The sequence below is a fragment of the Ciona intestinalis genome, unplaced genomic scaffold (assembly GCF_000224145.3).
Source record: "Ciona intestinalis unplaced genomic scaffold, KH HT000119.2, whole genome shotgun sequence".
NCBI classification, from domain to species: domain Eukaryota; kingdom Metazoa; phylum Chordata; class Ascidiacea; order Phlebobranchia; family Cionidae; genus Ciona; species Ciona intestinalis.
In genome coordinates, this window is record NW_004190441.2 from 352,181 (window position 1) to 376,673 (window position 24,493).

General features: G+C 36.1%; 3 protein-coding genes across 3 annotated transcripts in view; all 3 read left to right on the forward strand.

The window, feature by feature from the left end:
* The window catches only part of LOC100184788 (5'-AMP-activated protein kinase catalytic subunit alpha-2-like), an 11,199-nt gene extending 1,971 nt beyond the window's left edge, over positions 1-9,228 (forward strand). The window contains exons 4-11 of the mRNA XM_002119669.5: positions 267-457; positions 2,532-2,666; positions 4,027-4,134; positions 4,585-4,726; positions 5,120-5,238; positions 6,214-6,327; positions 7,264-7,402; positions 7,767-9,228. Of these exons, the coding sequence (XP_002119705.2) occupies positions 267-457; positions 2,532-2,666; positions 4,027-4,134; positions 4,585-4,726; positions 5,120-5,238; positions 6,214-6,327; positions 7,264-7,402; positions 7,767-7,909 (1,091 nt within the window). The 3' untranslated portion in view covers positions 7,910-9,228. The remainder of the gene's footprint in view (positions 1-266; positions 458-2,531; positions 2,667-4,026; positions 4,135-4,584; positions 4,727-5,119; positions 5,239-6,213; positions 6,328-7,263; positions 7,403-7,766) is intronic.
* Positions 9,229-9,707: 479 nt separating this feature from the next.
* LOC101242417 (neuronal acetylcholine receptor subunit alpha-3-like) lies at positions 9,708-17,472 on the forward strand. The gene is made up of 13 exons (XM_018815917.2): positions 9,708-9,868; positions 10,442-10,568; positions 11,224-11,300; positions 11,545-11,659; positions 12,208-12,395; positions 12,937-13,089; positions 13,452-13,579; positions 13,888-13,942; positions 14,363-14,476; positions 14,934-15,104; positions 15,924-16,052; positions 16,378-16,615; positions 17,195-17,472. The coding sequence occupies exons 1-13, from the start codon at positions 9,767-9,769 to the stop codon at positions 17,470-17,472; spliced, it is 1,875 nt and encodes a 624-aa protein (XP_018671462.2). The 5' UTR covers positions 9,708-9,766.
* Positions 17,473-18,776: 1,304 nt separating this feature from the next.
* LOC100180076 (guanine nucleotide-binding protein subunit alpha-13-like) overlaps positions 18,777-24,493 on the forward strand; it is a 7,911-nt gene continuing 2,194 nt past the window's right edge. Inside the window, 8 exon segments of the mRNA XM_004227171.4 lie at positions 18,777-18,993; positions 20,313-20,349; positions 20,352-20,458; positions 20,992-21,192; positions 21,737-21,787; positions 22,022-22,153; positions 22,813-22,917; positions 24,160-24,350. Coding sequence (XP_004227219.1) covers positions 18,865-18,993; positions 20,313-20,349; positions 20,352-20,458; positions 20,992-21,192; positions 21,737-21,787; positions 22,022-22,153; positions 22,813-22,917; positions 24,160-24,350 — 953 coding nt within the window. The 5' untranslated portion in view covers positions 18,777-18,864.

The window sequence follows — 24,493 nt, forward strand, 5'->3', positions numbered from 1 at the left end:
TTTGTATAGACACCTAACAGCAGGTTAAAATCTGGGGTGACATTTTTAAAATACAGTTACACTCATAGTTGTTAAACATAGGGGACCTCATTGATTAATGTGGTGAATGCAATATACTTTGGCTCTGCTTGTTTGTATAGACACCTAACAGCAGGGTAAAATGTTTGGCCAAAACTAGCGTGCTAAACATACAATGTTATCCCTGTTTAAAAGTTGAGGTGACATGACACCCCAGCCACCCCTAACATTCCGCCTATCTTGATTAGGTAAGCTGTATGCTGGACCAGAGGTTGATGTATGGAGCTGTGGTGTTATACTTTATGCCCTGCTGTGTGGGACTTTACCATTTGATGACGAACATATACCAACTCTGTTCCGTAAAATATCAAGCGGGGTGTTTGAGATACCACAACATTTGGACAGAAATGCAGCAAAACTGATACAACATATGCTCAAGGTATTTATTACTTGTATTCTATATGGGTGAGGTCCTTGTTGCGGGTTCTGGGATTTAGACCAGAGTTGCCCATTTTCCCAACATTGTATATGCACATTCTATTCTATATGGGTGAGGTCCTACAGTAATGCACGCCATGGGACCTGGGATTTAGGCCAGAGTTACCCCAAGTACCCAACACTTGTAGTTAATATTGATTTTACACAACTAGTGGTACTTCATTCACAGCAATTATTCACTGTTTTATTCACCATCGGTTTCATGAGAGAACAAATACATGTTTGTTGCGTAATACTCGTTAAATATTTGCCAATGCTCTATTTATAGCCCACATAAATATTACCGTGATGCAAAACAATTTGTTTTCTGTGTCAGTAACTAAAATATGAAACAAACATGTTTTTGCGATATGATAACTTAAATATATATATATATCTATTATTTTGGCCAGGCTGCCTATTTTCATAATTGATTATTATTTTATTACAATTTATATGTAATATATTATATATTTATTATATTATACTTATTTTTTACTTCTAGCCTTTAAATCCATGACTTATTGATTGCTTTCAAACAAATTGATAAAACAGCCATTAGCCTTAATGGATTCGCTTTTTGCATTGACAAATTCATCCCTATATTTTTTTACATTAGTTCTTAAACCCCCTATATGAATTAATAAATCTGCGAGAAAATGGCCAAAATATTTTTATTTTAAGATGTTTGCTTTTGCTATATTACCCTTAGTGGTGTTGAACTATTTGTGTGGATTTGCACAATATACTAATTGCTGTTACTGTTATAAATTGAACAATATTATAAGCTGAAATCTGATAAGCCTACATTACTGTAGTATTCTGTATACAAAGTGTTTTTTTTTTGTAACTCAAAAAGTTTCATTACAACTTTAAAACCTAACTTTAAACATCTTAAATGATAGATAGAATGATATGTTTTTCTATGGTGTGAATAATAGCAATTTATTTTGACCTACTGTGTCCAAATGTACAGATTATAATAATTAAAGTTTGGCCTCCAAACAAATATAATAATTAACATCAAAAACTTATAGTGTTTTGAAGTTAAACTACACAGTCACAGTAAGCAGTGGCTCTATATGTAACTATGTGGAAAGTATGAATAAATGTAACTTACTTTATCCTTGCATGTCGGGGTGATGACAGTCGATATAACACGGGTGTTCTGTTTCATACACCTCGTGCCCACTTACCGAGTTACCACGTTCCACGTATGTAACTTATTTATCCTTGCATGGCGCGTAAACGACAGTCGTTATTTAACACTGGTTTTCTGTGTCATACACCTCGTGCCCGCTTACAAGTTACCACTTATGTAATTTATTTATCGTCGCATGGTGGGGTGAGGACAGTCGTTATAACACAGGTGTTCTGTTTCCTACATCTCATGCTCGCTTACGAGTTACACATTGCGTATGTAACTTTGTGGGTGATAGTTTTTCTTCATGGGTAACAGTTTAGGCAAGCGATTAGTGACCACTGGGTTGAAGGCAGATGAAACCATTGGTCTCAGCACTTATTAATATCTTGTTATGAATTACATCTTTCAGTGCTTGTTATGTAGCGTATTAAGGATGGAGAATATGACAAATCCAAGCTAATTCAGCACTTAAGTATTTTGTAAATACATTAATATGATTGCACATGCTTCAATTTATGTTAATAATCACATTACAGTATAACAATAATATACTATTGCTATTATAACACTTAGAATGGATTTAACAACATTTATATTCAATTTATGTATAATTCTAAATCTAAACGTATATGTTTGGCTTTGCAAGTGGGCAGATGTTCCGTTGAAAAACTAAACTATCTTCACAAGAATTTAAGTCAAACAACAGAAAGTACAGACCTAGTCATTTTGTAAAACTTTTTTACTTCCCGCTCTACTGAATATTTTAGTTTAAACCGATAGTTTGAGATGAAAGTCGTATCTCACATATGTGCTGTCATGTTTCTATTGAATCTGGATCATCAAAATAGATATAAAGTTCCCACCAACCAAGTAACAACAACCATCTTCCCAGGTGAATCCAATGAAGCGCGCCACAATTCATGAGATCTGCCAATATGATTGGTTCAAAGTTGATCTCGCAAAGTATTTGTTCCCTGACGATGGGAATATCAACACTAATGTCATTAATGAGGAAGCATTGGCTGAGGTAAAGTGTTCCTTTTTTTAAAGGTGGCGGATAATTTTTCCAACTTATTTCATCATTTACTTTAAATGTTCCTGACTCTGTACATTGAGATTCAATCATGTTTTCATTTTCTTTTGTAAATTAAAATATCTCTGTGTTTACAAATTTATTTTAATTTGAATTTTGTAAAATAGTTACAATTTTATTTTAATTACTGTTTCATAAAATATTTCAAATTGTTTTAATTATATTTGTAAAGTATTAATTTAGCCATTGTAACTTTGAAACATAAACTAATGCATATAATATAAGTAAGCACAATGTAGCATTTGTATGGGGTTAGGGGTGCATGAGGTGGCATATGTTTACTAAACTCCACTTAATAATTATCATTGTCTATACCAGTGCTCTTCAACCGGTGTGCACGGTGCACCCTAGGGTGCACCAAAATATGCCAGGGGTGCACCAGTACAAAAAGGTATACAAGGGTGCATCACAAACTTCAACAGTTTTCAGCAATAATATTCAGTTTTGAACATTTTTAACAAATTTAGCCACTTTCCTACAGTTTTTTTTATATGAATTCAGAATTCTATATTTGCATAACTGGGAATCGAGAAACGTCATTATTTTTACGTTAAAGCAATCAGGGGTGCATGAGTTCGTCGCAACAACTTTAAGGGTTCACCAACCCAAAAAAGGTTGAAGAGCACTGGTCTATACTATATTAGTTACCAACCATTATAATACTTGTAATGTACTTAAGTAAACACACCTCTGTGTTAATCATTACAGGAGTTCATATGCTGACCTATTTCATCACAATATAGGTTTCACTATCTCCCTTGTCAATATGTGAAAGTAAAATCAATATATTCTGAATCTCATTAACATTGTAATGAAGGTTAAACATTTTAGCAAGAATGTTATATGTTTAGCTTTTTTTTTTTAATGTATACAGATTGTACCAACATTTATGTTTTTGTGTTTTTATATATAACACTGCGGGGTAAGATGGATACCTTTATTCTGCACATAATATCCTGTGTTGCTTGATCTTGATTTTAACAATTAACAATGCTCTTTGAAATCATGAGGATATTTACTAAAAACCAAACAGTTCCAAACCCGGGGTGGCACGGTGGGCAGGCCAGCCCTGGAATTTCCCGCACTTGATTAATCAGTAAAAAAAAATCAGTAATCATTACAACCAAAAGTTTTACAGGAATAGGCATATATATCTGTTCCTGCCTCCCCTGCATTTTAAAAGCTTGCCCTTATGCTCTTTAATATTTTCCATACATTTCTAATCCAATCTTCGATTTTGCCACCCACGCTGTGGTAATCGTATTAAATTCACATCCTGTTAAATAATTAATAGGTTTGCCGCAAGTTTGGCGTAAAAGAGGAAGAAGTCTCACACGCTTTATCCCACAAAGCACCCCATGATCCACTAAACGTGGCCTACCATCTTATCATTGATAACAAGGTATGAGGATTGAAAGACTCCAACCCAGTGGGGACTAATGGGTTCTCCAAATTATCAACCACACATAAAAATTAATAAAAAGGGCCTTAAAAAAATTTGTCCCCCAGGTTTACATATGTGGTAACTTGTAAGCAGGTACAAGGTCAAGGTGCATGAAACAAAACACCTGTGTTATTACTACTATCGTTGCCCGGCCACACAGGGGTGAAGCAAATTACATTCATTCATTCAGCTTAATATGAGTTAAATTATACCCCATTGTAGGTTTAGCATCAACGTTTTATTTCAGACTTTTACTCAAGTAGTTTTCACCCATGGCAGGTTTTTAACGACTGTCAGTCTGCTATTATTTTCCTTCTTTTTGTTGTTTTATTTCTGATCTTCATTACTGTATTGGAAGAAATAACATTTTTTTAGCTCAATTTTACCTTTTTTATTTTAATTTTCCAGATCATTTACAACCAAGCTCAAGATTTCTTCCTTGCTTCCAGCCCACCATCGTCAGGATTGACGGGATTCTCGTTCGCGCAACATGATGCGAGGACTCATCCAGAGAGGATTGCTCCCATGCTCGACTTCCATGAACAAAGAGGTCGCTCTTCAATTAATCCTTCGTATTTAATCATCATAATTATCCATAGATCTATAAAGTGGGGAAGATGCCTCTTCAGTTCTTCTTACTTGATATTGATAACATTTAAACCTTAATAATAAGAAAACTTTTTTGGTTAATTAATAAAAATTATCCTTTTAGAATTGCCAAAAAACTCTTACAGTGTTATAATATGAGTGACAGCAACAGCATGTATGAAGATAGTAATTTAGATCATACATAAAAGTTCCAAAAGATTTCCTTCACATTTATTAACATGTCTGTCAAGTTGCAGCAACAACATATATACAAATACAATACATATATATACAAGATATTTTTAGCGTATATAAATACAAGCTATATTTATATATTTAACACATTTTCCAACAGAAGCCCCTGTTACTACTGTCCCACCAGGCAAGCAGGGCAAACGATTAGCTCCGATGAAACGTGCCAAGTGGCATCTTGGTATCCGGTCACAAAGTAGACCTCGTGATATTATGTTTGAGGTGAGCTTAGGCGTAATTAGGGGGTGGATGGGGTGATATGACACCTCGCTTTTAAAACATGGCTGGCATTATGGTTTATATTTAGGGATGCACATTACAGAATATTTAGGTATTCTAGGATATCCTAGAATACTTTATTTCGAATCTAGAATTCCGAATCTAGAATTTCGAATCTTTTTATATTTATAGGAAAATGAATTTTACCCACAAAAGTCAGTTTATTGACCCTTTCATAGCAGCCTTGTTGGATCACAAGCTGTAAAATGATCAAAAATTATACCATTGGGTAGTTTTTGCGTCACGAAACGTATAGCAAGCTATGAAAAGACGTTACGAAACGTTTACTCTCGAAAGTCCCACAAACACAAAAAAATTTTTTTTTTTAAAATTAATAAGTTTCAAAAATTGTTATTATAGTATGTGAGGTGACGTGTGATGACGTCATTAAACAGAATACCGAATCCCGTAATTAGATTCGAATACAAAAGGATTCGAATCTCATGGATTCGAATTTCTGTAATGTGCATCCCTATTTATATTTTGGTGAAAAGTTTTGTGGGATATGTTTTGTAATTATTTATTATTATGTGCCTCTTATTAAATAAATTTTCCAATTTAGTTATACTGACTGCAGAGTTTAAAATTTATTTAATGACTGTCGCTTTTAAACTGGTATTGGTAGTTAGGTTTGATATAATAATTATTTTATAAAGATACAACTTTGGGCAATTCAACCAACCCAGTATTACTTAATAGGTCGTCTAAATTTTAAGAGATTTATAAAACAGAACACCTGTGTTATAATGACTGTCATTGCCCCGCCATGCAAGGATGAATAAGTTACATATATGGTAACTAGTAAGTGGACACGAGGTGTATAAAACAGAACACCCGTGTTATAACGACTGTCATTGCCCCGCCTAACAACAATCAATTTTTTTCTTCATATATCTCAAACCCAAACTCTTATCCCAGGTTTTCAAAGCAATGAAACGACTTGGTTACGCTTGGAAATTAATCTCGGCGTTCCACGTTCGTGTACGTAGGGTGAACCCAATCACTAAACATATCAACAAGATGAACTTACAGGTAAAATACATTATATGTGGATGAGGACTGAGGTCACGTCGGGGATTTGTGGTTTAAGCCAGAGTTGGCCCATTCCCCCAACATTGTATATGCACATTCTATTCTATATGGGTGAGGACCCACAGTGAGGCACACCATGGGACCTGGAATTTAGGCCAGAGTTGGCCCATTCCCCCAACATTGTATATGCACATTCTATTCTATATGGGTGAGGTCCCACAGTGAGGCACACCATGGGACCTGGAATTTAGGCCAGAGTTGGCCCATTACCCCAACATTGTATATGCACATTCTATTCTATATGAGTGAGGTCCTACAGTGAGGGACGCCATGGGACCTGGAATTTAGGCCAGAGTTGGTCCATTACCCCAACATTGTATATGCACATTCTATTCTATATGAGTGAGGTCCTACAGTGAGGGACGCCATGGGACCTGGAATTTATACCACAGTTGGTCCATTACCCCAACATTGTATATGCACATTCTATTCTATATGAGTGAGGTCCTACAGTGAGGCACGCCATGGGACCTGGGATTTAGGCCAGAGTTGGCCCATTACCCCAACATTGTATATGCACATTCTATTCTATATGAGTGAGGTCCTACAGTGAGGCACGCCATGGGACTTGGAATTTAGGCCAGAGTTGGCCCATTACCCCAACATTGTATATGCACATTCTATTCTATATGAGTGAGGTCCCACAGTGAGGCACGCCATGGGACCTGGGATTTAGGCCATTACCCAGAGCCCAAACTATCCTAAACTGTGTTATATTATAGCAACTTACTCTAAACTAACACACCATCCAATTTATCCTTTTACTTTTGCTACCAGGTATAATGTAATCCCAGGTTTGGTTCCTATTTACACCAATATATCACAATTCATAATGAATAGAAAACCAGCACTAACTCCCAACCTAACCTTCCCCAGTTGTACCAAGTTGACTATCGGAGCTATCTCCTTGACTTCAGTAGTTTATCCGAGGATCAACCAGAACAAGGATCGGGCGATTCAATCACAATGAGTTCATCACAAGATGATAAATGGTCGGCCTGCATGGCTGTTGATGGTGAGGTTTACTAGTTTGTTTTATATGACATATTATTTTCTTATGATATTTATTATTCACAATCCACGATCATTTTGTATCCTTGTGTTGAAAATCAAAAATAATCAAACCAACAAAGAGAAAGTCAAACTTAGGAAACCTCATTGATTAACGTGGTGAATGCAATATACTTTGGCTCTGCTTGTTTGTATAGACACCTAACAGCATGGTAAAATGTTTGCCTAAAACCAGCGAGCTAAACATACGATGTTATCACTGTTTCAAATTGAGGTGACATGACACCCCAGCCACCCCTAACATTCCGCCTATCTTGATTAGGTATTTCTCCTAATAATAAAAATTTTAATTATTTCTCTCGCTCCAGAATCGAAATATTCGAAGAGCGTCCCGTCTTCCTCAATTCCGATGAAAAGGAATCGAAACACGAGCTCCGACCCCGGGGAAGTCCACCACACGATGGAGTTCTTCGAGATGTGCTCAAGCCTTATCACCGCACTAGCGAGATAGATACATTTCAACATTAGCGCAGCAAGAAAAAATTAGGGGGTTTTGGTAACAAATTTTTATTTTATTTTTTTTTTTTTTTAAAGGGGTTATAGCGGCATCACCATAAACCCCAAGTCTCTGGCAGAGCTTTTGCAAAAAAAATCATGTCTTGGTTCTGTTTGTTCCCCCATGTTTCCCAATGTTCCTTACCATATTTAAACATCTAAAGCAGAGTTTTTAAACTGGTTCACTGAAAATGCTTTAACAACAATATTGTTAGTTGAAATATTTTTTTATTAATTGTTAGTTGAATAGTAGGCTTCGTTTTTGCATTGTGTGTTCGGCAAATTGGTCAAATCATTTTTAAGAATGTTATAAATGATTTTGTTTTAATATATTCAAGAAATACTTTTTTAGATTGTCGCTTAAACTAATTAAAATATTTGTATTGTAATATTTGTTTAAATTACAATTCTAGTACGGTAACTATAAACTGGTAAATTCTATTTTTCAAAAGTGACGTCTTTTTTTCTATAGTCTTATCATGCGATGCATTGTATCTTAAACGCTTTGATTTGTTTGGTACTGTGGGGTAAGTTGGGACACCTTTAGCGTAGAAGTGGTGAGGATATAATTCTTTGAATGTTCTTTGTTTACTACCAAATGGGACGAGGTGAAAAGATGTCTCATGCTACCCCACCCTACTATGTAATCTGTACAGATATATTTAGCTGTTCAAGACCTAACAGAATATCCCCACAATATCTCTGTTTTAAACAGAGATATCATTATATTTACATCCTCTTAAACAATTTATCTTCTGTCTTGTTTTGTCGTTTTCCAAATGTTGCTTTTCATACGGATTCAGATTTTTGTTGTTACTGCAAATTCAAATATTTGATTTCGTGCATATTCAAGTTTTAGCATCCAAATATGCATAAAATGAAACATATGTGAACGACAAAACCTGCAAAAAACGACTTAACGCAATAATTACCGTGAACTCCTGACCTACTGGTGTTTAGCGCAAGGTGTTTCATTCAACCAGCATATTAAGTTACTGTGGATGAACCACAACTTATTTCTCATTCGTAATGTTGTGTTTTTCTCATTGTGGTTTCGTTGGTTCAATAATTTTGCTTCTGAAAAAAGTCCAAAGTTTTTCGCATCTGTACATAACGTATCGCATTAGCGTATTATACACCGCATGCTCTGTTGTTTTTTATCGTGGTCTTCATATTCGCTGCATGTTCGCCTTTACCCTTTCAGTGCCGATAAATATTGTGTGTCCATACAATTGCATAAGGAATGTATATAAACATGATACCAATGCCTAAATGTTAACATCAACGTATAAAAGTGTGGGGTAAAATGGGATATCGTCAGCACGTAATATCCCATATTTCCCAAATCTATTTTAACAATTAGCAATGCTATTTTGGGGTCGTGAGGAAGCGGTTATATAATTCTGTGAATTTTGTATTTTTACAGTAATGTGGAGTAAGATGGGTTATAGCACATAATATTCCATATTTAGTAATCGTGTTTTAGCAACCAACAACGCTTTTAGAATCGTAAGGATACGGTTGTATAATCTGTAAATATTATTTGTTTTCTACGAAATGAGACGATACATGAAAATGTTACAATGGGCCATCTTCCCCCACCTAACTTTATACACCATTATTACAAGGTAGGCCTACCACCTCCTGCTATATTTGGTAGAAATAGGTTTATTGCTACACGTAATAACCGACAGCTTTTCCCACGGTGACCATGCGTTAATGTGTCTCTTAGTTTTACGCAATAAATATTTAATTTCAGCATACTGGTATATAACCGCGATGTTCTATCGTTGCAAGACAGTTTGTAGGTTGAATGAATATGAAGAAACATCAGCTCTTGGTCGCCATTTTGTGCTTGGCGTTTGCAGATGTGGAAACTTCAAAATCTCATTCAATAACTGACACGCCGCATCAGGTAAGCATAAGAGCTAGTCGGGTGAAGGAAAGTTGGGACACCTTTAGCACATAATATCCTGATCGTGTTTTAAACAATTAACAACGGTCAATGGTAGTCGTGAGGATATAGTTTTATAATTATTTGAATGTTCTTTGTTTACTACCAGTACCAAATGGCACGTGAAAATAGAATGAACAGGTGTCCCATTTTACCCCACCCTACTATAAATAAGAGTATAGTGCGCAACCTTTTTTTGGTTAGAACTTTATTGTTGTTTAATTAATTGGTTTATCACAATATAATGTTTGAATGGTGTAGAAAACGGTCACGTCTTTAATGAAATAAGTAGTTTTTACCCCTGGTCTACTTTTCCCTCCTCTTTGTAAGGATCTGGTGCTACGAAAACGTAACAGACAAAAATCAAGTCCAACAAATTGTTGTATATATTAAAATTAGAGAGTATTTCGTTCAAATGGCATCGTCGGTCTCTTTTTTAAATAGAAACCTCTCTTCGTTGTTTTAACTAGTATGATCTTTTCTATAATAAAGTCGAAATGACAAATCAAAAACTTTTGTTATGTTTATTTAAAGCCACGAAACACGACTTACGTTGAAAGGCACGAGTCCGAGTTGGACCACGATCATATTGGCAACTACTCGAACCCCAACAACGAAAACTCTATAAAGAAACTTTACCACGAACTTTTCATTCGTAGAGGTAAGTCGTGTTTCCTAACCATATTTTGTACAGTCTGGTGACTTGTCGCAGTGGTTAAGGATATATGCCTTTAGGATGCGCGGGTTTAACGCTGCTGTATCGTGAATGAATGAATGAATGTAACTTACTTTATCCTCGCGTGGCCGGAAAACGACAGTCGTTATAACACGGGTTTAACACCTCGTGCCAGCTTACGAGTTACCATGTATGTTACTTTGTGGGTGATTATTTTTTGGGGGGATTTTTTTTATGTATGGCTGGTAATTTGGACAACCCATTAGTGACCACTGGGTTGGAGCAATTGCCGTTTAGTGTCTTGTCCAAGGACACATACGCCCACAATGGTAGCAGCGTCGAGCCTTGTACCCATTACCATTAGGGGGGGCCCCCAGGCGGCCGCTTTAACCACTACACCACGGCGCCGGTAATCGTTGTGGGAGCGTATGTCCTTCCGTAAGAAACTTGAAAACATTTGCTTAAACCAAGTAGCTCCTTATAAAGTTCGCCCAAAAATCACCCACAAAGTTACATATGTGGTAAGAACGCACAAGGTGAATGAAACAGAACGCCCGTGTTATAACGAAAGTTGTTGCCCCCCGTGTGAGGATAAATAAGTTACATTTGTTTATTCGATTAATTTCTCCCCCAACTACAGGCTACGACAAAGCAGTAAGGCCTGTACAAAACGCTTCAGATCAAGTTCAAATTCAGTTGGATTTTTCATATGTTCAGGTAATGAACAAAACAACTAACTCAAACTAGATCGATTTTTCCGGGGTATTGATAGTTTGTAACAACAACGCCTTTTTCTTTCAATTAAATGTAAATAGTTTTCAACCATGAGCGCGTTTTAACCATAGTCGTTTTGTTGTTATATTCTGTCTTTTCGCTTTTCATTCATTAATCTTTGCTATACGGTAATCGAACAGACAAATATAGTTATTGTTAATATTTTAACTTCTTGCATGATTCCCAGGTTTTAAACTTAAACGAAAAAGATCAAATTTTAAAGAGTTTGCTTCGCACTCGGATTTATTGGACCGACGAGTTTCTAATGTGGACGCCATCGGAATATAATGGACAAACCAGCTGTGAGTGATCTTTTATTTTACTTCTTTTGTGATTTGGCTGACAACTTAGACAACCCATTAGTGACTACTGAGTACACTTGTTCACAATGGTAACAGTGTCGGGCGTCGAACCTATGAACCCTGGGCTAGGCACGGTGCGCTAACCACTTTGTCACTTATGATATAGTAGGTCGGGGGAAGATCGGACACCTTATCATTCTATTCTCTCGTCCCATTTAGAAGTAACCGAAGAACATACACAGAACTTTTAAGGCGTATTTTCATGACTTCCATAGACCGGTTTTAATTGTTTAAAACACGACCAGGATACTTGGATATCATGTGCTTAAGGTGTCCTATCTTCAGAGAATGGGTCAACTTTTCATTCTATTTACTCGTTTTATTTGGTAGTAAACAAAGAACATTAAAAGAATTATAAAACCGTATCCTCACAACTCCCATAGGCCGTTGTTGATTGTTTAAAACACGATCAGGATATTAGAATATTTTGTCCCAAATGTGTCCCATCCCCCCACCCTATAATATGATCCATACCCATCCATCCACAGTGTTGGTTAAATCAACCGATGTTTGGATTCCCGATGTAGTAATGGACGAAGAAGTTGGAATCTATGATTATTCGCCTCGTCTTCCGTTCCTATTTGTTGAACACACAGGGTTGGTTGGTCTGCTCCAACCTTCGTCCTTCGAAACTTCATGTCGGGTCAATATCGCTTATTTTCCTTTCGATGTTCAAGTAAGACGCTTAGCTGTGTTTTGGGGAAATTTGTAACAGCTCGTATACGTCTTCAGTGTATTGTGGCAAGCATGATGATGGTAGCGCATAAGTTATGTGTTGGTTGCTTTTACTATATTGTCTATGTGCCTGTAGGTGGGACAAGATGCATTATATACATGGTAACTCGTAAGCGGGCACGAGGTGTATGAAACATAACACCCGTGTTATAACGACTGTCATTGCCCAGCCATGCGAGAATAAATATGTTACTTTCGAGAGCCAAACTTTATTTTAGTTATATTCTTTATACCTAAACATATATGTTACACATTTATACGATCACCCTGCAAAATAAACAAACGTGTGAAACTAAAATATCGAAACAATTACAGGCTTTGAAAGTTGACGAGCATTCATTATACATGTATGTAGATCGTAAACTCAACTGCCATTGGCGTCAATTTTTTGAAAATACGGGGATGCAGGGGTAGTTACCACGCTCATAAACTAACTTTAATTTTTAATGCCAACCACACTTAAACTGCAATACTTGTTTCAGGAATGCCAATTTATTTTCACTACGTGGACGTTTCCCACCTCCAAGGCTGATTTGATAGCGAAACGAGCGGTCGAAGATATGAATAAAGACGTGGAAGAATATTTCGTAGCAACAGGGGAATGGCTTTTGGAGGAATTGAGAATTACGAAAGAGGTGAACCTTCATTAGTTGGATGTAGCTTCAAATTTTAAAATAAAACAAAGAGATCATGGGTTCAAGGCTCGTAGCTGCTACCACCGTTGGTGTAGGTGTTCTTGGCAAGACACTTAACGGCAATTGCTCCAACCCAGTGGTCACTAATAGGTTGTCTAAATTATGTCAGCAATACATTAAACAAATATTCACCCACAAAGTTGCTTATTAAAAGCGAGGACCAGGTGTTTGAAACAGAACACCCGTGTTATATCGATTGTCGTTGCCCCGCCACGCGAGGATAGAGCAAGTTAGATTCATTAATTCACATACACTGATCACTCCTCTCCACATACAACCTTAAAAAGCTAATTTTCTTGCAGTCAATAAGTTATGCAGACGTGGTAGTATCTGGTGCTACAACGTCTGAGGCGAGCGCCAGAAGTGCAACACTGGGACCAAATGAATTGGTTAAAGACGTTTACCCTGGCCGAGTGCTGGACAGCCACTGGTTAGTTTAAAAATTAGAAACTTTAACGATTATGGATGAAGCAGCCACGCTTTTATTTGATTTTTTTCCAGCAGTTGCAGCGTGTGAATAACGACTGTCTGTTTTGTTGCTAATTTCCTTTTCTTCGTTGTATTATTTATTCTGATCTTCGCTACCGCACCAAAAGGAATCAATATCAATTATGTTATGTCAAGATAAACATTCACATTCTCTACGTACTAAGGTGTAAGTTGTGTGTCAACATATCCAAACTGATGCACACGCGACCTCGTATGCATGATTATTAAAGGAAATATTTCATTTTACAGGTCCGAGCTTAAATTCACTTTAAAGTTTAGAAGGAACTCTTCTTTATATATGCAGGTATTGTACATAAGAGCTCATTGTTGGCGTTTCTTGTTGATTTAACAGCCGCGTTTTTTAATAGTATTGTGGGGATAAGATGGGACACCTTTAGCATGTAATAATCAAACATCCTGATCGTGTTCTAAACAATTAACAACGATCAATGGGAGTCGTGGAGTTATTCTTTTATAATTCTTTAAATTTCCTTTGTTTACTACTAAATGGCAAGAAAAAAATAGAATGATAAGGTGTCCCATCTTCCCCCATCCTACTATATAATGTTATATCCGTAGCGTATATTTTAACGGCCGTTGTTTTGCTGCTAATTCCCTTTTCTTTGTTTTTTCTATGCTACCGCGTAATCGAAAAGATAACCTAAAAGTTATGCTACGTTGCATAAACTGTTTACCTGATAGTTAAATGTTGGTATTCTTACAGAGTATGTTGTTTCCTGCCATTCTACTGACGACTGTGTCACTATTGGGTTTCTATCTCCCACCAGACAGCGGGGAAAGAATTGGTCTTCAGATTACGATCATGCTAACGTTTATGGTAAGATAAAATACTCAATGTAAAATACCCTCTTTTTCTTCGCACGGTGTTTATGGCGTCTGTCCCGCTTTAGGGCTAGTTATGGGTTATGGGTTTTGGGAGGTTGTGGGATTGTGCTTCGACGCTGCTACCATTGTGGGCGTATGTGTCCTTGGGCAAGACACTTAATAGCAATTGCTTCAACCCAGTGGTCACTAATGGGTTGTCCAAATTGTCAGTCATACATAAAAAACTAATATTAGTAACTCGAAAGCTTGCTCGGACCGTATGAAACTGAACAGTCGTGTTATAACGACTATACCGTTGCCCCCCGCCACGCGAGGATAAATAAGTTACATTCATGGTAACTTGTAAGCGGGCACGACGTGCTAAAATAGAACACCCATGTTATAACGACTTACCCTGCATCGCGCTGATGAATCAGTTGCATTCTTTTATTCATTCTTTGCATACGCAGGTGTTTCTACTGACTGTTGGCGACATGTTCCCCGCATCTACAGGGCCCTATCTTGGCGTGTACTTCGTCTTATGCATGGCGTTGCTTGGTATCAACATCATAATGACGGTATTGGTGCTACATATCCACCATATGCCGTGTGATGCCGTGATGAAAGAAATGAAAACAAAAGTTAGTTCAAATAATACTAATTCGTATGCAATAAGTTACATTTATCAATATTACGTATACTATATACATTTATGCAGTATTTATTTAATATTACTAATGTATGGCTTATGCTTGCATTTTATACAAGATTGGGGTAAGATGGTTTAAGTTTTATTTTTTATCGTCCCATTTGATAGTGTAGTAGGTTGGGGTAAGATGGGACACCTTTTTATTCTATTTTTTGTGCCATTTGGAAAAATATTAAACCCTATGCCCACGACTCCCATAGACCGTTATTAACTGTTTAAAACATCGTTAGGATATTTAGATATTATCTGCTAAAAGTGTCCCATCCTCTCCCCATCCTACTATATATAACCGTATTCCAACGACTCTTTAGAGTAAATATTAGCAACGTATGCAAGAAGTTACATTCATTCATTCATTAAATTTATTCGGTTACCTAACATTGCTATGTATATGTATTGGTTTGGGTAAGGTCCATGTTTTCATTCTCTTTTATTCTCACATTCGGTAGTAAACAGAGCTTATTTACAGAATTATGAATGAATGTAAAAACACACACACACGTTCAAACACACACGTTTACAATGGTAGCAGTCGAGCCTTGAACTCATTACCTCTGAGTTACAGGCAGGCGCGCTAACCACACTATGCCACGGCGCCGGACAAATTATATAAACGATTCCTTGCGACTCTAAAAAAGCGTTTTAATTGTTAAAAACACGATTAGAAACTATTGGATATTATATGCTAACAGTATTCCATTTTACCCCACAGTACTATATATACCCATACGTGATAAATTATATGTTCCAGGGCGTGTTTACAGTTAATTTCAAAGCCGTACCAGCTTGGATACGAGTTTGTCTCTTCCTATCCGGACAATACCCGAGACTTAAAAACTTTACTGTGACCGAAGAAAAGGTGGAAGTTGTTCAAAAGAAGGTTTGTTGTGTCTGTATCTTTATCAATTGTAATATAATGCTGAATGGTTTGTGTGTCCTTGCATGGCTGGGTAACAACAGACTGTTTCATAAACCTCGTGTCCGCTTACAAGTTACCACAAATGTAACTTAGATCACCTCGCATGGCGGGGCAATGACAGTCCTTATTAAATGCGTTTCATACACCTCGTGCCAACTTACAAGTTACCCATATGTAACTTTGTGGGTGGTTGTTTTTCTACATAGCTAAAAATTTAGACAACCTATTAGTGACCACTAACTTGGGGCAATTGTCATTAAGTGCCATGTTCTTATTGTTTGTTTAGGAGACAACTGGTTCCATTATAAAGCTGTTGTGGCAACGTTGCAAAACTGTAGTGTTAAAATCGATAAAAAGAAACGTCGGTGTTGGTGGGCACGTGGTTGGGGATCAATCGTGTCATACTTGTAACGATCCAATTGAAGATTGTAAGCATAATAGTTCATGTGTGAAAGGCCATGATGATGATAAAGATGAACAAAGCTATGAGGAAACGGATGAAGGGACAACTAATGTTAATGCAGGTACCTTGTGATATTCTAGTACGCTTAGTATCGATCACAGCAGATGAATACAGAATCAATCAGTTAATTTTTAGATTACTATCTTTTTTTTATAGTTACGGTATTTTTAAAATATTAATATTTTGTCCTAATTCATTGTTGCACATAAGTATTTTACAATCATTAGTTGGTGTTGGCATTACACCAAAACACAACGCTGAGTTATTTATTTACCATCACCATAAATTTGTGAGTAAAGCGCTTCTTACGTAGTAAGAAAAAAAGTTGCTACGTAGGATTGTATAAATCATTGAGCGGGACACCTAATACTAATGTTTCACTGTACCGGTTGCCGAAATTGTTTTATGGTATGGGGTAGTATGGGACACCTTAAGCACATAATATTCAAATAGCCTGATATAAACAACGGTCTATGGGGGTCGTGAGGATACGGTTTTATAATTATTTAAATGATTTTTGTTTACTAGGAATTAGGACGAGAAAATACAGTAAAAAAGTGTCCTATTGTCCCCTCCTCCCCCTATAACTGTATAATATTGTAATCAATCTGGTATAACTCAAATTATGTTTATATTTCAGATGCGCAAACAGACTATGTATTTATCAACGCATTCTCAGATATTCTATCCGACTTGTCAAAGTTATCTGGCTACGTCACCGGTTTATCCAAATACATGCAGTACAGTAATACGGATCTTAAAGAGAACCGGCTCAGTGGAGCGATGGAAGAACAATGGAAGTCCGTTGCAAGATCGGTGGATACTGTGTGCTTGTGGGTCTACATTGCGTCGCTTGTTGTCTTTCACATTGGAATGTTCATTGCTGTTGTCATAAGTGCATTTTCAAAGGAAGCATGAAACTCATATTTCCGTCAGGAAGACAGCAAATTAACGTTTATTTATTTTTTGTATATTCCAATGTCCATTGTTTTGACATCGTTTGGAATAAAAAAAGTAATATTCTACAAAAATAGGTACGTGAGATGGACACCGTTAGCACAAAATATCTCATACTTCCTAAATGTATTTTACCAGATAACCACGCTAGTTTAAAGTTGTTAGGATACGGTTATATAATACTCCAATTATTTTTTGTTTACTACCAAATGGGACGATAAAAGAGGATGAAAACAAGTCCCATCTTACCCGAACCTATTAATCTAATGTCACCCAAAACTGTTTTAGTATTATAGCTTTAAATTTAGCTTGTAGACGTCGTTCTGTATAGGCCTATTCACTTTTTGTCGACGATTCACCCACTTTCAAGTCAATGTTGAAATAGCGCCACCAAGTGGCCATGGGTGTGTTTTGATGACAACTTTCAGTTCACAACTAATTCAGTTTAGATTTGCGTAAATATAATATAGATAGTAGACACGCGATAAAAGTCGTTTTTATCTGTAGTAGAGCCCGATGCGACGTTATATGCGTCATTGTTTATAATAAACCAGTATAGTTTGCAAAGCGGTATGTAATAACATGAAGTTAATGTATACGAAAATTAGTTCAGTGCACATAATGTGTAATCATTTTATGAATTTTAATTTTAATTTATGACCTAAGAACATTTCGTACAGACAGTATTGTATGGGTTTAATAAACAAATTGCAGAATAAACTGCCACAGTAGTTGCAATAGTTAGTAGTTCATTTTTAGTTGATTCTTGTATATTTAGTTGAGAAACTAGATTTTGAAGTTTTTTGGTACATTGATTAGCTCAACTGAAATAGAAGTTGAAGAGAAATAAATTTATTTAAATCAAAAAAGAAAATATTGGCTAGATATGTAGCGAGAGGAATACGTGCGTATTAGCACGGCAACTTAGTTAAACTATATTTTCTAAATGAATGAATGTAATCTATTTATCCTCGCATGGCGGGGCAACAACAGACATTATAACACGGGTGTTCTGTTTCATACACCTCGTGCTTGCTTACAAGTTGCCACACATGTAACTTTGTGAGTGATTGATTTTCTGCATGGCTGACAATTTGTACAACCCATTAGTGACCACTAGGTTGGAGCAGTTGCCATTAAGTGTCTTGCCCAAGGACACATTTGCCCACAATGCTAGCAGCACAAGCTTTGAACCCATACAAGCTTTGAACCCATAATCTCTGCGGTAAAAGCAGGCGTTCTTCACAATCGATATGATTTTCCCCACAGGATACACCAAAAATGACTGTATAAACAAAAACCTTAGCCTTACTTTATATGGCCAACCAAAGTTGATTAATAAATGGGCAACACATGGGACAGAAGTGCAACAAGATGAGTTTGGATTGTACAGGTAGTTGCTTCTTCAATGATACCAACAAAACAAAGAGCAATGCTATCGATCGAGATATAGCGAAAGAAAAAATGTTTTACAAACGACAGGTACATTCACATTACATTAGAAGCGCTGTGAATCAAATGCAATTTTATTATTGGAAACGCATGTAGCACCCCAGTTTTATACCTTGAAATATGTTTTACCTTGTTAGGTGTCTGTACAAACAAAAAGAGCCAAAATATATTGCATTCACCACATTAATCAATGAGATTCCCTATGTTTGACAACTATGAGTGTAACTGTATTTAACAATGTCACCCCCGATTTTATTAAAAATTTAAAAATTGTGTCTCTTATAGACAGGTATATACAGAATATAGGCTATAAAGTTTAGACTTATTTGTTCGTTATATAAGTGTAAGGGACAGAAGATTGAATAATACGATAAATTATACCACGGCTATACAACACTTGTTATATATATATATATATATATATAGGCCTATGTGTTTTCATTTTATTTCTATTGAATAGGTAGGCTTATACATTTCTAAAATGTGGCATTTGTAATAATTAAAGTTACTTAGTCGTAATTTAGTAACAATTTAGCAAACCAGGAGTCAGCATTTTACCGAATTGTATTTTGATACAGCATGTGCTAAATATAGAACTAATTACAATTTCCTGGTAGTTGAACAAAGAATGGGCACTTGTTTATAAATACAGACCATTAGTGGCTTCATTAGCTGTATGATAATAGCATTTTAATTTTTTATGTTTGCTAATGAAGCAATATAGGAATATGAAATAAAATTATGAAATAAAAACAATATACACTAAACTGTTTAAATAACAAAGTTGGCCTTTACTTTCTAAATTTCCTTTAAACACTAAACACAGAATTTAATGACTTTGTTATTTACACGATGGGTGTCTTTATTTTTAGCAAGTTTACAAATGTGTAAAAAGTTATTTTAACGTTATAAACGCAAGATTGCCCAACACAAAAAAATAGAAGGTATTTTTAAAATTTTAAATTGGTGGATTAAAAACGCAGTTGCTATAAGTGCTTCTTTGTTTTAGGAGACTTGTTAACTTCTATTTAAACTAAGGTATAATAATCAAGGTGTAAAGTAAGGTGCTCTATTTAAAAAATGGAAGGTTATTAAAAATATATATATATAGTAGGGTGGGGGAAAATGGTACACCTTTAGCAAATAATATAAAAATATCCTGATTGTGTTTTAAATATTTAACCACGGTCTATGGGAGTCGTGAGGATGCAGTTTTAAAATGGTTTCAATGTTTTCTGTTTACTACCAAATTTGAGGAGAAAATAGAATGAAAAGATGTCCCATCCATCCCCACTCCAGTATAGTATTATTCAATACTAATAAAATGTTATACGTGCATTGCTTTGCAGGTCAAACTATTATTACTTGGGTGTGGTGAGAGTGGCAAAGTACTTTCCTCAAGCAGATGAGGATATTACACGGGCAAGGTTATGATGATAAAGCTTTGCTTGAGTTTCGAGCAACTGTGTATAGCAACATTGTAAAGGGAATGAAGGTATGGACACATTAGATTATTATAATCAGTTTTCTCTATTTTATTAAAATAAAATAGTAATAGTTTATTAGCTTGATTGCATGTTTACTTGGGTAAGCTCTATTCCCATCCCATATAAATGAAATTTCTATTCTGTATGGGTGAGGTATTGATGTCTTATGGTGAAGCCACGGGACCTGGAATTTAGGTCGGAATTGCCCCATTACCCCAAGAAAAGACCTTTCTGTACAATAATTTACCATTTGACTTTTCCCCTTTAATTTATACATAACCCAACATATAATAGAGTTAAATTATCCCCTGGTACAGTTAAATGATCCATAACAATAGTGAAAAACTTGTGTGCTATTACTGTTGTTTAGATAATGTAATTTAAAACATTTTCATTTTTAAATTTTCCTAATTTATAAAACAAATTATAAAATTTGATTCCCTTTAAATTATTCATTACATTAAAAAACCTGTGCTTATACTGCCATTCATATAATGTTGCTCTTCTTTACCACCTGTTACTAATTTCCCCCATACACTAGGTCCTTGTGGATGCCAGGAACAAACTTGGGATTCCATGGGAAGACCCAAGCAGGCAGAGCCAAGCAGATTACATTATGACGTTCGAGCGATATGTCTCAACCGACGTTGATCCCTTCCTACAGTACGTCCCCCATATCAAGGAGTTATGGAAAGATGAGGGAATCCACACAGCTTATTACAGAAGGAGGGAATTTCAATTAGTAAGTTGGGCACTAGTTGTTAATGCAAGCGCGTTATGTTTTTTTAATTTCGGCAAAATCTGGGGTGACTTAGTTAAAATGCAGTATCACCCATTATAATGCAGTATCACCCATTAAAATGCAGTATTACCCATTAAAATGCAGTATTACCCATTAAAATGCAGTATTACCCATTAAAATGCAGTATTACCCATTAAAATGCAGTATTACCCATCTGGCCATACCCATAGTTGTGTAACATAAGGAATTTGGCAAGGTTAAAAGCTATGTTACCTGTAAAACTGGAGTGTTAATACCCTAACTTGACACCCATGTTCAGGCGTTTTGGTGCATGGGACCAAACTTTTTATATAAGTTTGGGGGAGGCAGGTATATTTTTACTTGCAACCCTGTGAAACAAACGCAGTGCAATATCCACGGGTATGCCTGCCCACCCTGCCACCTCAGGTTTGGCGCCTATGCTGTGGTGTTTACTGTTTACTGTATACCATTATAATTTATTTAAAGAATAAAGAATTCTAATTAAATGTTCCTTTTTCAACAGGGGGAATCTGTTCATTATTTTCTAGAAAATTTAGATCGAATAGGACAATCGGTAAGTTCTTGTTCAACCATCATGTTCATCATACAAACAATACCAACATTCAGCTATGTTAAACTATAGAGCTACAGTGAGCATGATAAGATAAGAGACCACAGTTACCTGTTATGTCATTAGAGATGATGTAGCACTTCTTTCTATACATAGCAATAATTGCCAAGATAGCTGAGGCCATCATTCATATAGATTAGCGATGCTAACAGAGTGTGAACCATGTATCAACCGCAGGACTATGTACCAAGCATGCAGGATGTTTTACTATCACGACAAGCAACACGGGGCATCCAGGAATATGTGTTCGAAATCCGACGAATACCTTTTCGATTTTTCGACGTGGGGGGCCAGCGTGGCCAAAGACAGGTATGTGAACTTCATATGTAGTGGATGTGGGATTCATGTGTAGTGAATACTAGGTTTACATTTGTATTATATGTTGCTGTTGTTGCCAGGCATATTATAAGTCTAGAAGAGATGTTCTCCCTTTTTTTGTTTGTGACTTTTAAAAATTGGCATTTTAGATCAAAAACAAAAACTATTGCCAGAAGATCTCTTTCAGACTTCTATTTTATGTTTTACTGTAGTGGTTTAAGGTTTTACCAGATATTAGACTGTTTTTACCTCATGTTAAAATTGTTGTGGTCCCATCTGCTGTATATTGTAATATGTAAAGACTAAATTCAGTCAAAATTAAACAGCAAATGGGAACTTTTTACCATGTTATCTATTTATGTGTTGTGTGAGAACTATTGTATGATCTTACTGTTGCCAACATCACCTATACTTGTCGCCCACCTTTGGGGAAGCAACAGGCTTTAACATCCGGTGAGGTCCATGTGATAGCACCCTGGGTGTTGGGGCAATAGGTCAATTCTAAGCTAAATCTTACGGCTCATGGCGTGCCACGCTGCAGGACCTCACCCTTGTAAAATAAAATACTGTTGCCTATATTTGCAATATGTTAATAGATATTTCATGATATTTTTGTTAATATTATAACTTAAACTGAATCTAATTTTTAGAAATGGCTGAAATGTTTTGAAGACGTCACTTCCATTTTGTTCCTCGCATCTTCCTCCGAGTTCGATCAAGTTTTGATGGAAGATCGGAAAACCAATCGACTCCAGGTAAAAATATGCCTTTTATAATATAGAGGTCTTTGTGCAGAACATGGGGTTTAGGCCAAAGTTACCCATTACCCCAACATTGTATATGCACATTCTATTCTATATGGGTGAGGTATTGGCCAAAACCTGGGATTTAGACCAGAGTTGGCCATTATCCCAACACTTAGACTAACAGGCTGGCTAACTAAATGCATTTTTCTATAGAATGGACGTGCTGTACAAGTTACTAGTGTATCTGGACTTAGGGTGAAACAATGTATATATTTGTTGTATTCTTGATATGAGATTTGTGGGCTTAGCACCCACCATTTTCATTGACGCTTTTCGTCAAGTAGTTAGCATAATGTAGCGTTAAGTTTCTTTAAAACAACTCACCAGAAATCAGATGGTAGTGCAGACTGTGAAGGTGTTAATGAACAATATACTAGGCATGGTATGGCAATTGTGACGGGACAGGACCGTAAAAAGCCCCCATAAAATATAAATATCCTAAAAATAGGTGCATATTTAAACCAATAAACTGGGGCATGGTTATCACATAGTAAAATTGAAAAGACAATAAAACACCCCCCTACCTATTGCTTTTCAATATATAGTAAAGAAAACATTGCGGCACGCTTGACTTGTTGCTCCCGTTTATTACCAGCCAATCCAACTAACTTTCTGACTTGTATGAACTTATTAAGCTAAGTGCATTTCCTATAGCACTGTGTGGTAATTTGCCATTCATGTCATGCCCTCTACCATTTGATGTCGTAACTTCAACAAATCATGTTAGAAATTAGGCTTCTGTAACTCGTGCTTGGGAAGCAATTACGTACTAAATGTTTTTCTACTTGAACTGTTTTTTATACAATATCTATACTGTTGCTGTATGCATATTATGGTCTTTTTGCCAGAGGACTTTAAATATAGTCAGTAAATATAGTCAAAAGGTCTGTTTTTATAATGTTAACTTGACACTCTCCACATAGGAGTTTCCTGGAAAAAGATACCCCCTTCAAAAAACATTGGGAAAAAAATATTCCTGCGCAAAAAAAAACTCTTTAATGTGGGTGCCACCATTCCTTCAGAACTTGACTGCTGATTATAAAAAACCCCGGCATCCAGGAGTTCTTACTTAATTAACAATTTTTTATTTCATTTTAATTACGAAGTGTCTCACCTGGCCCTATATAGAAAGCTAAACGACCTTTGAAAATCTTTTTAACCCGCCCGTGCCTAACATGACCTTTTGCCCAGGAGTCGCTCGACATCTTCGAGTTGATCGTCAACAACCGATACTTCGTGAACGTTTCAATCATCCTCTTCCTCAACAAGTCCGATCTACTCGAGGAGAAAGTGAAACAAGGAGTCTTACTTTCCGACTATTTCCCCGATTTTGAAGGAGATCCATTAGACTTATCAGATGTACAGAACTATTTAGTGTACAAGTAAGTTTGCTAATCCTTCAATTTTGTTTTAAACGAACCTTTTGTGTCAGTTGATATTACAATTTAGATATTTTTATTTTACAATAATACGTTACAATTTACCAACTGAATGAATGATGAATGAATGATGATGTAACTACTTA